Source organism: Theropithecus gelada, chromosome 11 (assembly GCF_003255815.1).
Source record: "Theropithecus gelada isolate Dixy chromosome 11, Tgel_1.0, whole genome shotgun sequence".
Lineage (NCBI taxonomy): Eukaryota > Metazoa > Chordata > Mammalia > Primates > Cercopithecidae > Theropithecus > Theropithecus gelada.
Genome location: NC_037679.1, coordinates 24,289,030 through 24,304,168, shown reverse-complemented (window position 1 = coordinate 24,304,168; position 15,139 = coordinate 24,289,030). Strand labels below are relative to the sequence as shown.

Below are 15,139 nucleotides of genomic sequence, written 5' to 3'. Positions count from 1 at the left end.
AATCTTAAAGCAACATCAGGTATTACCCAGTCCAATTCATTCATTTTGCAGATACGAAAACTGAAGCACAAGAAGTTTAAACGACTCAGGCAAGAACAGGACTAGAAAAACCTAGTTTTCCAATTCACTGTCTAATGTTCTTTTCATAATACCACACTGACTCCCCTGCAACATGAACACGTACACAAGGATGCAAATATGCAAATGAGCCTACAATTTTTCAAGTGGCTCTGCATGCAGGTAAACATGCTCTGCCCTCAACCCTCCTCTTCTTGGTCCCCTAAGACGATCTGACTAGAAGGCATATTCGCACCCCACGAAATCAGAAACAAGGGGGACTACAGTGCACTTTTTCCTTTTTGTTCTCAATTACTGAGACCAGAGTTGCAAAACAATTTCTCACCCATTGCCCTATCTAATCTGGACTGTTACAGGAAGATACGAGCTTATCTTTCCCTAGCTACACACCACTAATCTAAGATAAAATAAGTATTCACCTATAATAGGCCCTATAGTTCTCTCTCAACCCCAACCAAACTCAGGTTCTCTGACAATCAAACACAATAAAAACAAAAAAAATGTACTGGGTGTGGAGGCTCATGCCTATAATCCCAGCACTTTGGGAGACCAAGGCGGGAGGACTGCTTAAGTCCAGGATTTCAAGACCTACCTGGGCAACATAGGGAGACCCTATCTCTACATAATTTTTTTTTTAATTAGCCAGCATGGTGACACAAGTCTGTAGTCCCAGCTACTCGGGAGGCTGAGGTGGGAGGATCACTTGAGCCCAGGAGGTCAAGGCTGCAGTGTGCAGTGAGCTATGATCCTGCCTGGGATCATGGCACTCCAGCCAGGGCAGCAGTGGGAGACCCTGTCTCCAAAAAAAAAGAGAGAGAAATGAAAGAACAAACATAAAATTTAGGGCTATCTAATTTATACAAGGACTGTCCTGAGTTGTTTTTCAGTTTTTGGTTTTGCTTTTTTTTTTTTCTTTTTGAGAAAGGGTCTTGCTCTGTCACCCAGAATGGAGTACAGTGATGCAATCATAGCTCACTGCAGCCTCAAACTCCTGGGCTCAAGCAATTCTCCCACCTCAGCCTCCAGAGGAGCTGGGACCACAGGTGCGTGCCACCACACCTTGCTAATTTATTTTATTAATTTTTAGTAGAGGTAAGGTCTTCCTATGTTGCTCAGGCTGGTCTCGAACTCCTGGTCTCAAGTGCCTCCTTCCTTGCTTCCCAAAGTGGTGGAATTACAGGCATGAACTACAGTGCCTGGCCTTGAGTTTTGTTTTTTTGTTTTTTTTTTTTAATAGATTCTACAATGTTGCACGGGCTTATTTTCAATAATGCCTTAAGTCTTACATATGTACTGAAAGATGTTTCTGTCTTTAAATAAAATAAGTGACCCAAGAAACCATAAGGATTTGTCATGTAATTTATAGTAACAGAAGATATGTTATGGCTATAACGGAGATGGGTAGGTGTATACTCACATGCAAATCAACTAAATTTCACTTTAAAATAGCACTGTAGTCCTAACAACAATGCTCATTTACCTAAAAATATAATTTTTAAAAAGTATTTATTTATTGTAATTGACTTCTAATCCCTGAGACGATTTAAAAGTCCAGTCTTAGTATAAAGTACATTGTCTGGCATAACATACACAAATGCTATTGTAAGAGGATTCTGAGGAGTTTCCCTGTCATTCCAAAATTTCCGCTATGACTCAAATTTTCAAATAGAAGTTTCCCCTATACCCCACATTCTAAAGTAAGACGACAATGAGCTACTCAAAGTTGAGACCAGAACTTCCCTGAGAATATCCATAAAGCAAGAAATCAAGTGTCCATAGACTCTATAAGTCATAATTTCCAAATGTATACTTTCCAAATATATGACAATGTTTTTATATTTACAAGAACTTATTTCAAAGTTTTAGAGTAGCTTTTGTTGTTACGTATTTTCTCAGTCAACAGACACTAAAAACATAATTACTACCACATGGAAGGGTTCCCATTATTTTTAAAGACTTGGAAATTACTCAATACTATATACTGTATGTAAATATGTCACTTTAGACAAATGTTATGAACAATACACTATTTTTATAAACCTAGAATCAGGATACACCATTCACCTGGAAGCTAGACCCTGAGAAAATACTTCCTGGCTTTTGGGGATTTTTGTTTGTTTTCTGAGACAGGGTCTCACTCTGTTGCCCAGGCTGGAGTGCAGTGGTACGATCTTGGCTCACTGCAACCTCTGCTTCCTGGGCTCAAGCAATCCTCTCACCTCAGTCTCCTGAGTAGCTGGGACTACAGGCATGCAACACAATGCCCAGCTAATTTTTGTAGTTTTTGTAGAGATGGGTCTCACTATGCTGCCCAGGCTGGTCTCAAACTCCTGGACTCAAGTGATTCACTTGCCTCAGCCTCCCAAAGCGCTGGGATTAAAGGCATGAGCCACCAAACCCAGCTGAAAACACTTCCTATACCAGCATTCTTTCTCTATTTCACCTATATTCATCTCCGCATTTTTTTTTTTTTTACACTGCCATGTTTTTCTTTATTTCCTGCTCAGTACAGATTGGTGGGCATTTCTGGTTGCACAGCCAAAACCATCTCTTCTTTTCTGGATAACAGAATTCCAAACTGTTTGGGAGATACGGTGCACAACCCCAGGATATTTACTAGTGATCGTTCTGAGAGTGAGGGGAAATTAGATATATGGAGAGTCTGATGGGAGTATCTGGAAAAGGTTTCTTTTCCTTGTCAGAGAGCCATTTAAGAAGAAACCCATTTTGCCCAGGCCCTTTCTTTATGCTTTGTGTGGCAGCCATCTTGAAGCCACGCTGGGATTCATTGCCAGCAATCTGAGGATAGCTGAGAGAAAAGATGGGAGAAGTCTGGATCTTTGATAAAAATGCTTAATGGCTGCACCAACACCAGCACTTCTTACCTCTAGACTTCTGATTAGGTGAGATAGTAATTGCGAGTGTTGCTTAAACTGGTTTTAGTTAGAGTATTTCATTCTTCCAGTGGCAGGCCTTCTCACTGATAGATGTGGTATTTGGCACCATCTTTGGTTTTTGGAGAAGGCAGAAATTTCATTTCAGTAGACTTGTGTTGGAATGTAGCAAGAGAGAACTGGGTCAGGAGGGTGTGGGTATTCTGAAGCATTCAGATGGGGAAAAGGTCTGCAGGTGCATCTCCGCATTTTATAAAACTCTTTAATCTGTGTGAATAAAGCCCTCTTATAAAATAAATTCCCTCAACTTTCCTTTAGGAAAGTATCAATAAATCGCCCTGAGGTTTCCAAATCAGCACACAACTGGGTAAGCCAATCATACCAATGCCCAGTAACAATGCTGCTCCAGGCTACCACGGCCAAGTGTCAGATATCACGGCACAGTGACCGGAGTGGCCAACTCAAGTAAGTGTACAGGAACCTTGCAGTCAACACTTGAAGAGATAAGGCAAGCAAAGAATTCTGTAAAAAAGAGGGCAGTATGTGATTTATCATTATTTCTCACTTTAGGAAGTTATCAATAATTATTTTATGGATAAGAACCTGACCACGGCCACAAAAAGTGACCATAAAGGACACCAAAAAAGTATAAAGAATATTCCATTTGGTGGAAATCATATCTTCTTCACATTCTGTCCAGTCTTGGGGAAGAAGAGGGAGGAACGAGGAGGAGTGTGAGACAGAATGTGTGTTCAAACTGGTGATGATGAAGACATTTAGGAGTTAGTCCTTTATCTGCAGAAAGATAAGAAGCCACTGAGGAAGGGTTAAGCAAGGAAGGAGGGGAAATGATTTTGTAATTCAGAAAAGTCATTGTGGATGCAGTATTCTTTGTCCAACACTTCCCATGTATTATCTCTCAAGTTAGTAAATGTGATATCCCCTCAACAAGGAAAGCTCGTGAACAGAACGCCATATACAGACTCGGCATCTTTTAAAGTCAGATCAAATTCTCTCTTCTCTATGATGCTTTTCCTATACCCTTCCTTTTACTCCAGCTAACAAATGCTCTCTTCTTCTCTTTATTTTTAACTCTCGTTACTCATACATGTTTTATTTCCAGCCTTGATCTCTCCCTCCAAGTTCCAGTTTCACACTTCGGATTCTACTACACATCTCCACAGGAATATCCTACCAGCACCTCAAAAGCAAGAGATCTAGAACAAAACTTATTTTTACCTCCACCCACAAACCTGCTGAGATCACATTCTCTCCATCACCCAGGCTTATATGTCACCTTTTATTCATCCCTTTCTTTGCCAATATCCAACTGCTTATTTCTATCCAATGTACTTTAGCAACACTTCTACTGCAGTGCTGCTACTCTCGTTAGGTCTTCATTCCTAAGAAAAACTCTCAAAACACTTCTTTATTGGTCCTATGACTTATTTCCCAATTCAATTCATTCTCTAAACTAGTAGATTATATAACTCATCATTCACCTTTGATTATGACATTTCAAGGATCAAAAATGTCAGTCTCATAACTTACTAACCCAATCCAAGTTCCCTAACAGCATTAAAAGCCTTCCACTTAATTTTCCATATTTGTACTTTATTGTCCCATTATCCCTCTTTATACATGCTCATTTTCCTCTACACCTGTCCTCTCTATCTGATTTGATAAATTTTGGGTGCTCCACAAAAGCTGATTTCTTTCCATATGAGTTGCTGTCCTCTCCTTCCCCCTGCCATCTCAGTTACAGGAAAGCATCCTATCATTTGTATATTCTGTCTTCATACAGGAAATTAGAGTATTCATGGAAAAGCCTGTAAAATCTAGGAAACAGACAAGTATTAAAAAAGAAGAGCAGAGTGACTGAACTCCAATTTCAAAAGAAGAAGACAGCAGCAAGCAGGATACCATAAAAGCATCAGAGTATTTGAAAAAGTCAGAATTATTATACCTGGAACAATGGATGCTGAGAGCCTATCAGAATTCTTCTAGCTGAGTGCAGTGGCTCATGCCTGTAATCCTAGCACTTTGGGAGGCTGAGGCTTGGAGATCGCTTGAGGTCAGGAGTTTAAGACCAGCCCGGCCAACATGGTGAAACCCCATTTCTACAAAAAAATACAACAATTAACTGGGCATGGTGGCAGGTGCCTGTAGGCCCAGCTACTCAGAAGGCTGGGGTGGGAGAATCACCTGATTCCAGGGAGTTCGAGGCTGCAGTGAGCCATGAGTGTGCCACTGCACTCCAGTCTGGGTGATAGAGTGAGATCCTATCTCAAAAAAAAAAAAAAAAAAAAAAAAAAAGAAGAAAGAAAACATTCTAGGTGATTCACTGACATATGGAATTTATAGTTTAGTGAAGATGAATATATATGGACTTAACTACAACACAAGACAATATAGTAAAACTTGTACTCCAACCATGGTCCAAAACGCCTTAGAAGCACAAGGAAATTACAAATTCTGTGGCAAGAGGAAAACGTCACAAACTACCATCTGAGAGGCCTGAAGGACTTCAACCTGTTCTGATAGAGAAGAGGTCCAGGCAGTAGGAAAAGCCTAAAGGAAAGGAAGAGGCAGAAAATGTTATATATGTGTGAGAAATAGGAAAACAACTGATTAATTCTTGGTCCCTAAACTATTACTATTTCAAATATCTCTACCACTTATATAGTTTTAATGAACTTATCCTAAAGAGCCAATGGAGGTCAGCATTTTATTCAGTGAATTCCTGAAAATATGCAGATGATTATTAGCAGAGTGAATTAGTTGTTATCAAAGAAAATGTTCACAATTCATTTTGAGGACTATAACCTTATAATATAAAACGGAAAAATGCAAAATCAAACCATCTATATGGTTGTACTATGTACACCAGATAACTCTAGAATTAGAAGAGACTTTAGGGAAAATCTAGGTCAACCATGTGACCTAAACTGTGTCTATCAGGTTCTACCTCCCAGGAATTTAGGATCAAGGCTCAATAATATAGTTCCTCCTTATGAAGGGACACATAAATACTCAGGAGCTGCTGAGCAGCCACATCTAACCATGAAGAAAAAAAAAGAAAAAAAAAAAAAAAAACACCAGCAAAGAAAGAACAGTGAAGCAAACAAAGACTAGAGACAGGGAACATTCTAGATTTTCCAGTCCCTGATCTCAGGCCCTAAATGAGGTCTGCCTGCATTTGACTTCCAATAGTTTTCCAACAAATTCCTTTCTTCCTTTTTGCTAAAACTAGTTCATTTCTGTTACTTGCAACAGAAGCTTAACTAAGGCAATAACCAAAATCTTTCATAAAGTCAATTGATGAATTACTGATCTTTTCTGTACTTTCCTTTTTTGTACTTCCCTTAAAGCCATAAATATGACTTCAGCATACTCTACAGACAAATATACGAACAGGGATGAGGGACTGTGCTGAGCAATTTTTTTTTTTCTTTCTTTCTTTCTGAGACAGAGTTTTGCTCTTGTCGCCCAAGATGGAGTGCAGTGGCATGATCTTGGCTCACTGCAACCTCCGCCTCCCCGGTTCAAGTGATTCTCCTGCCTCAGCTTCCTGAGTAGCTGGGATGACAGGTGCCCGCCACCACGCCCAGCTAATTTTTGTATTTTTCATAGAGACAGGGTTTCACGATGTCGGCTAGGCTGGTCTCGAACTCCTGACCTCAGGTGATCCGCCTGCCTCGGCCTCTCAAAGTGCTGGGATTACAGCATGAGCCGCCACACCCAGCCCGTGCTGAGCATTTTAAAAGGAAAGTCCATCATGGCCAGGAAAGAGAAAATACAGAATATTCAAAGTAAATCCTTGATATACAGCAATAAGAAATGCTAACGACTGGCAAATTAAATAGCTGATTACCCTCCCATCCAAACTCAATTTAATCTGCTAAATCAGATAGGTAGATCCAACTCAATCTTCTCTGAGGTAAGATCCAAAGGTGATAACCCATTATAGGCTATTTCATCTGGAATGCTTACAGATAACTAGCCTTCCCAACCACGGGAATGTCTGGGTGCTCTCTGGCAGTATCCCTAACTCAGACCTAAATAACAAAACTGAATATTAAACTGTCTTAAGGCCTGGGCTTAACTATCCCCAAAAAGCAGTTAGGCATTTACCCTATGACATAATCAGCACTTTCTGCTATTAGATGAGGAAGAAAAAGTAATAGACGCTTAACAGGGAATCTGTCCAGGTATGTATGTATCTTTGTGCATGTTCCAGGTGTTAACACAATCCTGAGACAGATCTGGACTATCCAAAGCTGGACCACACCCATCACATTTGGCTATGGTAGACCAGTTTGACATGTATAGCAAGTCACAGGCTGACAATCAGAAGTTTGAACCACATGTAGTAGGTGGCTCTGCAGAGTTATATAAACAAAAACAATATTATAAGATCTTGGAGTTAGAAGAGACATGGAAACTGTCCAACTTAATAATTTTACCAAGAAGCTAAACATGGGAATCAGATTCATCAACCAAATCCATAACTATGATAAATTAATTACACAGGTACAGAAAAATTAGAGGGATTGTGACCAGATTATGACAGAATCAAAAATGCAGTGGTGTGATCATGGCTCACCACAGTCTTGATCTCCCCGGCCCAAGCAATCCTCCCACTTCGGCTTCCCAAGTAGCTGAGACCACAGGAGTGAGCCACTATGCCCAGCTAATATTTTTTAAATTTTTGTAGAGACAGGGCCTCCCTACGTTGCCCAGGCCGGTCTGCAACTCCTGGGTTCAAGCGATCCTCCTGGACTGGCCTCCCACAGTGCTGGATTACAGGCATGAGCCACTACACGTGGCCTTAAAATCTATTTTTAATTAATAAGTGGCATATGTATTAGAAAAACTGATGAATCTTACTGTTGGGATAGTCTTTGGATATTCTTTTGAGTTGAGCAAAACAGTAAGGATTTCTGACTTAATGGATTACCATCTTAGTTAAAATACTGGAACAAGCACTTTTAAAAATAAAAAGCAATGTGTTGATTCAAAATCTCAATTACATTGTATGCTGCAAACTTGCCAGACAGTTTAGGCACTGTGACGAAATTCTAGATGGCAAAGAGCTACTTATCTTAATATAAAAATTTCCAGATATTTGTATACGACCCTAATATAAGTCATCAGAAATTAGACTGATATGTCAGCTGGGACCAAAATTAAAAGAATATATGTTTAAATGGCTCAAATATAAACTTGGTGTTCGAAATTACTGGCAAGGGGCCAGTACAGTGGATTTTGGTCTTCGAAGGCCAGTTCACCACAAGTATTAGATAAGCCAACACATCACTGAGGAAAAAGAAAGCATACATGTATTTCCTGGCAATAAAATCCACTCTTCGCTATCCAGCACAGTATTTTTTAGAAATCCATTGATAAAATATGAAATTAGAACCTGTTGTATTTCCCAAGAAGTGCCATTAAAGTTACTTCTAAAATACGAATCTATAAAAAGCAGGGGTTTTTTGAAAAACAATACTATGCAGAAACAAATTTGAAACCGATATCACTGCTCAAGTTACTATTTACAAATTGCAAATTTAATAAAGTTAAATATTGTAAATATCTGTCATTAATCTGAACTGACAATTTTATAAGTTATATGAACCCTGAAGATTTTTTATAGACAAAATTGTCTTTGAAAATCGATTTTGCCACCAGCGCTGCAAATGAAAATATGAAGAGATAAACCAGAGAGTACTGAAAATAATCTATGCTTCACAGAGTCAGGTTTCAACTAATTTATGAGTCCTAGTTTGCCATATCTTATTTGACAATTTAGTCTATTGGTAGCAAAAACAAAAGCAAACTGAAATCTCCTAAGTAATCTCAGCTCTAAGGAATTATAATTTATGTTCTTCCATTCCAGATAAAATTAAGAAGCAAGAAGCTTTGACGACTACTCATCACAAATGTAAAAGTCCATGCAATTTCCCATTTACCTTTATCCCTACCTTTGTACTTTCAAATAACTGCTTTTTAAAATAATAATCTGATATTAAATTCCCCTCTAGTATTTTCCACATGATTCAAGAAGATTATCTTATGAAATCTTACTGTAACGACTTCAGAACTACCACTTCCGATAGCTATTAGCCCTAAACCAAATAAGGCAGGAACAGCACTTTTCATTCATATAGTTTGACTTGAAATAGTCCAGTGTAAAACTTCAAAAATAGACTTGGATGCCATTTTCTGCTTAAAAACAAAACAAAACTGATACCTGGCAAACTAGGGGTTCTGTTCGATTTTGGCCTGTGAAATGCCAGCCGGGCCCGCGGTAGTCTGGCCCAGCAGCGGGGTAGCAGCGCACTGAGGGCGGGCGAGCGGGCGGCGGGTGCGCTCCCGGGTGCGCCCCTCCCTGCCGCCTGCCCGGCGCCCCTGTCCTCTCCGAGGCGCGCGGCGAAAAGCGCAGGCCTGGCGGGCGGGTTCCCACGCCCCGGGCCCGTTATCCGAGCTGCAACCCTGGCAGGGCCGACGCACGGAGCAGAGGGCTCCGGGATGGACCCCTCCCTGCCTCCCGCGGGCTGCCCCGCCAGAACCCTCTCTCGGGGACCCGCGCGGGGCGAGAGGCTCCCGCGGGTTCAGGTTTGCTCCCGGGACAGGATAAGGTGTCAGTGAGGCTGCCAGACGCCTCCCGTCGGCGGGTGTGGGGGAAGCCAGCCCTGACCTCCTTCCGTTCGGCCCCTCACCGCTGGCGCGGGGCGCAACCCTTCTGCTCCCCTTCTCGGCTGAGGCAGGGGCTGTCTCCGCAGGCAGCAGACGGGGCGCAGCAGGCGCGGAATGGAATCCGGGCTCGGGGTCACACCCTAACGTGGCAGGGTCGGGGTGGGAGGGGTGAGGCGAGGAGGGGAAGAGAGGGGAGGGGAGCCCGAACTTACCGGACTGCGCACTTCCCAGAGCCGCGGCCAGGCAGAGGCAGAGGCAGAGCGAGAGGGGGCGCGGGAGGGTCCGCCGCGGGCTCATGGAAAGGCCAGGCAGCCGCCGCCGCTGTCCGAACCTCGCTCCCTCCCTCCCAGGCTCCGGGCGACGGACGGGGCGGCAGGAGGCATGACGGGAAATTCCTGGGCACTGGCAGCCGAGTCCAAATATGAGCATAGGAGACGAGCGAGGGAGGACCACGGAGCGCGCCGGCCGCGGACGGGGCCCGCTGCCCGGGGCTCTGCGGCCGCCAACTCCCTCCTCTTCTGCCCTGTCCTCTTCCTCCTCCTCCTCCTCCTCCTCCTCCTCTGCGCCGTCCTCCTTCTCCTCCTCCCCCTCTTCCTCCTTCCCAGGGTTGCCGGCCGCCCTCTGTCAGGGGGCATCCCTTTCCAACTCGGGACCTCAGAGCACAGCCGAGCGCCCACCTGGCGTGTTCCACCTGAGACCGCTGAAGGAGTGGGAAACAGACAAACCAACACGAAGAGACCGGACAGCGAGCCAGGGACTTGTGGGAAGACGTGTCAGGAGTTGAGAGCGTTGGTGGTGAGGGGATAAAAAGTTGTGGGAGAGTGAGGTAGGAGCAGCGCTGCCAGTTAGTTACTTGGCCATCCTATATATACCGAACAAGCACTCACTATAATACGCGTTCCAGGTGAGCTGGCCCTCTCTAGCAGAGGAGGGTGAGTGTGTGTGTGTTCTTGGCCAAAATTGCAAAGGGGCTCGTCCCAAACTTATATTTGAACACCATATATGGAGCCCAGGCAGGCTGGCTGAACAATAGTTTTTCACAACAAAATGCTTAAGTTTACACTGGTGTTTCTATCCACGTGGCTCCAATCTCTATTCATGTCCACCCCCCAACCCCCTCCACACACTTGTTTTGTATTTACCGTAACTTGTCTAAAATGCAATGCTGTAATTCATTCAGAAGGTGCCACCTCTGATGAACAAAACTTCAGTCCTATGTGTTTAATTACAGGCCCAAGCCTGTAATTGCCTGAGTTTTCCTTGGCACTGATAACTCCTTGGGTAATCAAGTCCAAATGGCCCTTAACTTTTCAAGACAACATAATTATGTCTTAATTACTATATTTTTTCCCTGAAACTAATGGGACAGGACCTGGAGATATAGGGTGTTAAGTAGTTACGAACATTTTAAGATGCTAGATGATACAGAAATGATTTATTGATCCAAAATACTTAAGGGGTAAATGTCAAACAGATTTAGAGTGTGGATTATTTCATCATGAACCAAAGTGATGGTAATTTGTACATCACACTATTTGTTTGAAAATGCTGTATTTGAAAATCAAAAACCTTGTTTCAAATCAAACTCAATTCTGGCAAAGTATTAAAACACATACACCAAAAAACAGTCCATTGCAAGTGGCTCACCTCAAAACATCTGGCACTGAAAAAAACCACATCCTGTGAATTAAATATAGCAAGTGGGCAAATGACATCCTTAATGCATTGGCAATTATAATGGGACTAAGGGTAGATGACCCAGATAAAGTAATGGTGAATAAATTGTAATGCAATGAATACAGAATTTAAATGACACATAAAATGACTATTTAATTAGGAAGCTAGAACCTAGGTAGTTGGAAATACTGAAGAAACTCTTCAGTATTCCCTCCATTTCCTCTTTTTTTATAGCCTTATGTTACATAAGTGTCTGTTTTTCTACTTCCCCCACAACACCTTGCAAAGTTCTTTGCCCGTAGTCCAAATGTTTGTTTAAAAACAAAAATAAAATGGGCACAGCCATTTGTAGAAAGGAATATAGGAGCTCCCTAAGTGTAAAACATATTCCAAAGGCTTGCAATAATTATGGGTATATTTAAAATATTTTAGTGAAGAATCTTACATACAAAAATATAAAATTATAAATAATTATAAATAATACAATATCATTACAACCTAATTCATGTTAGTAAAAATACAGAGTTCATTGTATCAACATAGCTGACATCACTGTCAGCAATGCCAACTGCTATTCTAAAGGCTTAAATAAATATGCTAAGCGTGGCAGAAAAGAACAAAAGTTACTAAGTGCGTGATAAGAGCTAGACTGTGCTAGATGTTTTTTATACCTGATATCTCATTTAATCCTTACAAATATCTCTGAGATTATTTTTATCCCTATTTTACAGCTAAGGAGGCTGAGCCATAGATAAGTAATATGCTACCAGGAAGAGGTGAAGTAGTATTAGAATTAAATCCTCATTCTAAGTGTATATATATTTTACCATACTAATCAGTCTTATTTTCTCTACATTAAAAAAAAGTGGCGTTCAAAAACCGTATTCGTTGGGCTCTTGTGGTTTTAAGTAACTGGTATGCACTCAGGTTACCTCAAGTAACCAAGGTAAAGAATACATGTGGAAATAAGAACCAGAGGCTTACCTGGCGTGTCAGATCATCCTTTGTGGGCATGGTGGGTGGGGCCTGTGCCTTTGATAGCTAGGGAAACAGGAAAGGTACCACCCCCTTGCCCACATTCCTATGAGTTTTGTAGTTTTAACCATTGATACTTTAATCATATATTTTACAATGCTTTTTAAATGTCTTCTTTATTATAGCCTTAATAACAATCATGTTACCATATTTCGTTCAACATTAATTTTAAGGCAAAAGACCCAGAGGAGGTAGCTGCTTCTGGCTGCTTCCTACACCATCCCTCCCCCAACCCAGTGGTGTGCTGGTAAACATTTAACAACCAGATCTGGATGAAAGGGGTAGGGGCCCTTATCTACAGCATTAACCAATTCACATGGTACAAATACTCCCACCAACCAGATGTCTCTGAAGGCAGGGTTGGGAAGGGATCCACACAACCAGTTTTCGGGGCCATAGAGCCAGCTCTGGCATACCACAGCTGCAACTCATGAAATGTCTTCAGAACACAGAATAATTCAAGTTGCATAACCACAGCTCTTTGTCTCTCTGCCTGTGTTTCCACTTCTGTTCCCACAACCAGGTGCCAACTCTCTCCATACATCTCATAAAAAAATGCCCCGCGGGGGAGAATCTGATTCTATCACCATTCTTATATTGAGTCTGTCTTATAAGCCATTGAGCAGCCTATAGAATGGCCGCCCCCGATCCAGGTGCTAGTTCTTCAGTTGTGGCTAAGATGGAAAGGTCATATGCCAACAGAACATGGCCGCCCATCCTAAAGGCCTGTGTTGCTGTCTTTTTATAGGGCTGTGCTTGGGGCAGCCTCTTTCAAAAAGAATAGGTGAACATGACAGGCATCTAAGCTGTAACCTCCCCAAGGTGCTATTCTCAGCTCTTTAATAAAATCTCCTCAGACACTGCACAAAGCCTTGGGACAGCCCCCACTTCACATACCCCAAGAAACATCTTAGGAGGATGCCAACAACTGCAAAACAAGTGCCACTGTTCTAAACCAATTAATGCTCAATTGGACAGTAACAGTAATACCTCTTGGGGGATGTAATTCTTCAAACTACACTCAATACAAACTCCCCAAATTCTGCTTTCCTATAGTGGGAAGTGGGAAGTACTCTCACCCCTGAGAAAACTGTGTTATACTGATAGAAGCATGCCTCCTGCCTCAATGCACTGAAGGCAAGTGGGAACAGGGTTGAGAACTATTCTCAACAATGTGGGGGACACACCATGAGTACTGACTGGCTAAGGGAGACGCCTGAATTTTTCTCTCAGATTCTGAAAAATGATCTCCATTGCCATGACACCGTCCAGCCCCCAGTCACCAAGTACGTTAAAATAATAAGCACTCACTACCAGCAAATCAGGTAGGACTCATAAAGCAGAGAGAGAAGACCAAATTAAAGTGACCATTTTCCTTCTTTTCACAGTAAAGTGATTTGCCTGCATCTCCAATGATGGTATTTTCTGTTTGACACAGTCGAAGCTATCCCTTTTGTTGATAAATTCTGGAGAAAGTTGAAGTCTATACTCCCGTGATTGATGTGCTGCCTGACTCTGCCAGATTTTGCTTTGGATATGCTGCAGTAAGTAATAAATATTTAACAAGATTTTCCATATTATAGAGAATTAAGTAATCGTCTCTAGACCAACAAAGCTGCTTGGCTTTTGACAAGGTTTTATAACATAAAGCGGAATAGGCAAAAATCAACTACACACACAGAGAATAGGGCAAGGGGAAGAATTAACTTTTTAAGTGGTACAGAAGCATTCACTCAGTCTCTGTTCCTAAGTGCTTCTTGTATTGCCAGCATCTCACCCTATGGGTATGTATGTCCAATTCTAAAGGTGTGTATTTTTCAAACAACTTGGCCCTAACTGCAGATCAGTTCTTTTATCTATTGTTCAGCCAAAATGGCTACAATCTGGTCCAGTGGTAGAGGAAACTCTAGCTGTGTTAGGTTTTCTGGGAAATGGCATGTTGTTTTCCAAAATGATGACTCAAGGGATTTTCACCCTGCAAGCTGCTGTTACAGCTCAACGGCCACATAAGAGTCAGGACCACTCAGGAGTCAGGGACTTGGGCTTTGGTATCAGATACATCTATCCAAGTGTGGCTTCTACTATGAAAGCTTTGGGACAGTGGGCAAGTAACTTCTCTAAAGCCTTGATACTTGTGTCTATAAAATGGAACGGTGAAGGTACCTACCACATACGGTGCTTAGCACTTAACCCCGTGCTAGCGCATGGTAAGTCCTTAATACATACCAATATAGTACTAATATTAATTTTTGTTATTGCTTCCCGACTTTCAATCACTACAAAGTCATTCTTTGCCTTTAAAGCCTTATCTGATATGATTTTCCTCTGTCTTAAATGAGTCATGACTCAGTTTCTCTTCACAGCTCAGAATCCTGCATTTGTATTCATAATTACTTCTTAAGGAAATCTGTTCAGATTTAGTAATCTCTTCAACATATTTTTCTTCAAAATTTCTTTTTATATTTACATCTAAAGTTACTAACAGTAATTATTTTTATAATTTTAAAAAATTTTTAACTCCTTCAAAGCAATAATATTAGAAGACTACACACACATTTAATGATTTTTCAAACTATTTTGTGAAAACCACTTTAAGAATTGCCGTCAAAATATATGATGCAATTTTAAAAATATCTTTAACAAGGGAAATCATCTTTGCAGTCATTCATTCATTCACTCAAATATCAACCAAATATTTGCTATGTGCTAAATAGACAATAAACAAGATAAATCAGTAAAATATTTAGTAAGTTAAA

At 41.4% G+C, this 15,139-nt stretch overlaps 1 protein-coding gene across 4 annotated transcripts in view; it reads right to left on the bottom strand.

Annotated features, from left to right (window-relative positions):
• MSRB3 (methionine sulfoxide reductase B3) overlaps window positions 1–10,151 on the bottom strand; it is a 195,425-nt gene extending 185,274 nt beyond the window's left edge. For 2 of the 4 annotated variants that reach the window (XM_025402405.1, XM_025402404.1), the window contains exon 1: window positions 9,884–10,094. Coding sequence is in view for 1 of the 4 variants with exons in the window: in XM_025402403.1 (XP_025258188.1) it covers window positions 9,884–10,100 (217 nt within the window). In the remaining 3 variants the exon portion in view is untranslated. Of the gene's footprint in view, window positions 1–9,672; window positions 9,758–9,883 lie in introns of those variants that run through there. The other 2 variants (XM_025402403.1, XM_025402406.1) reach the window with 2 other exon arrangements.
• Between the last annotated feature and the right edge of the window lie 4,988 nt (window positions 10,152–15,139).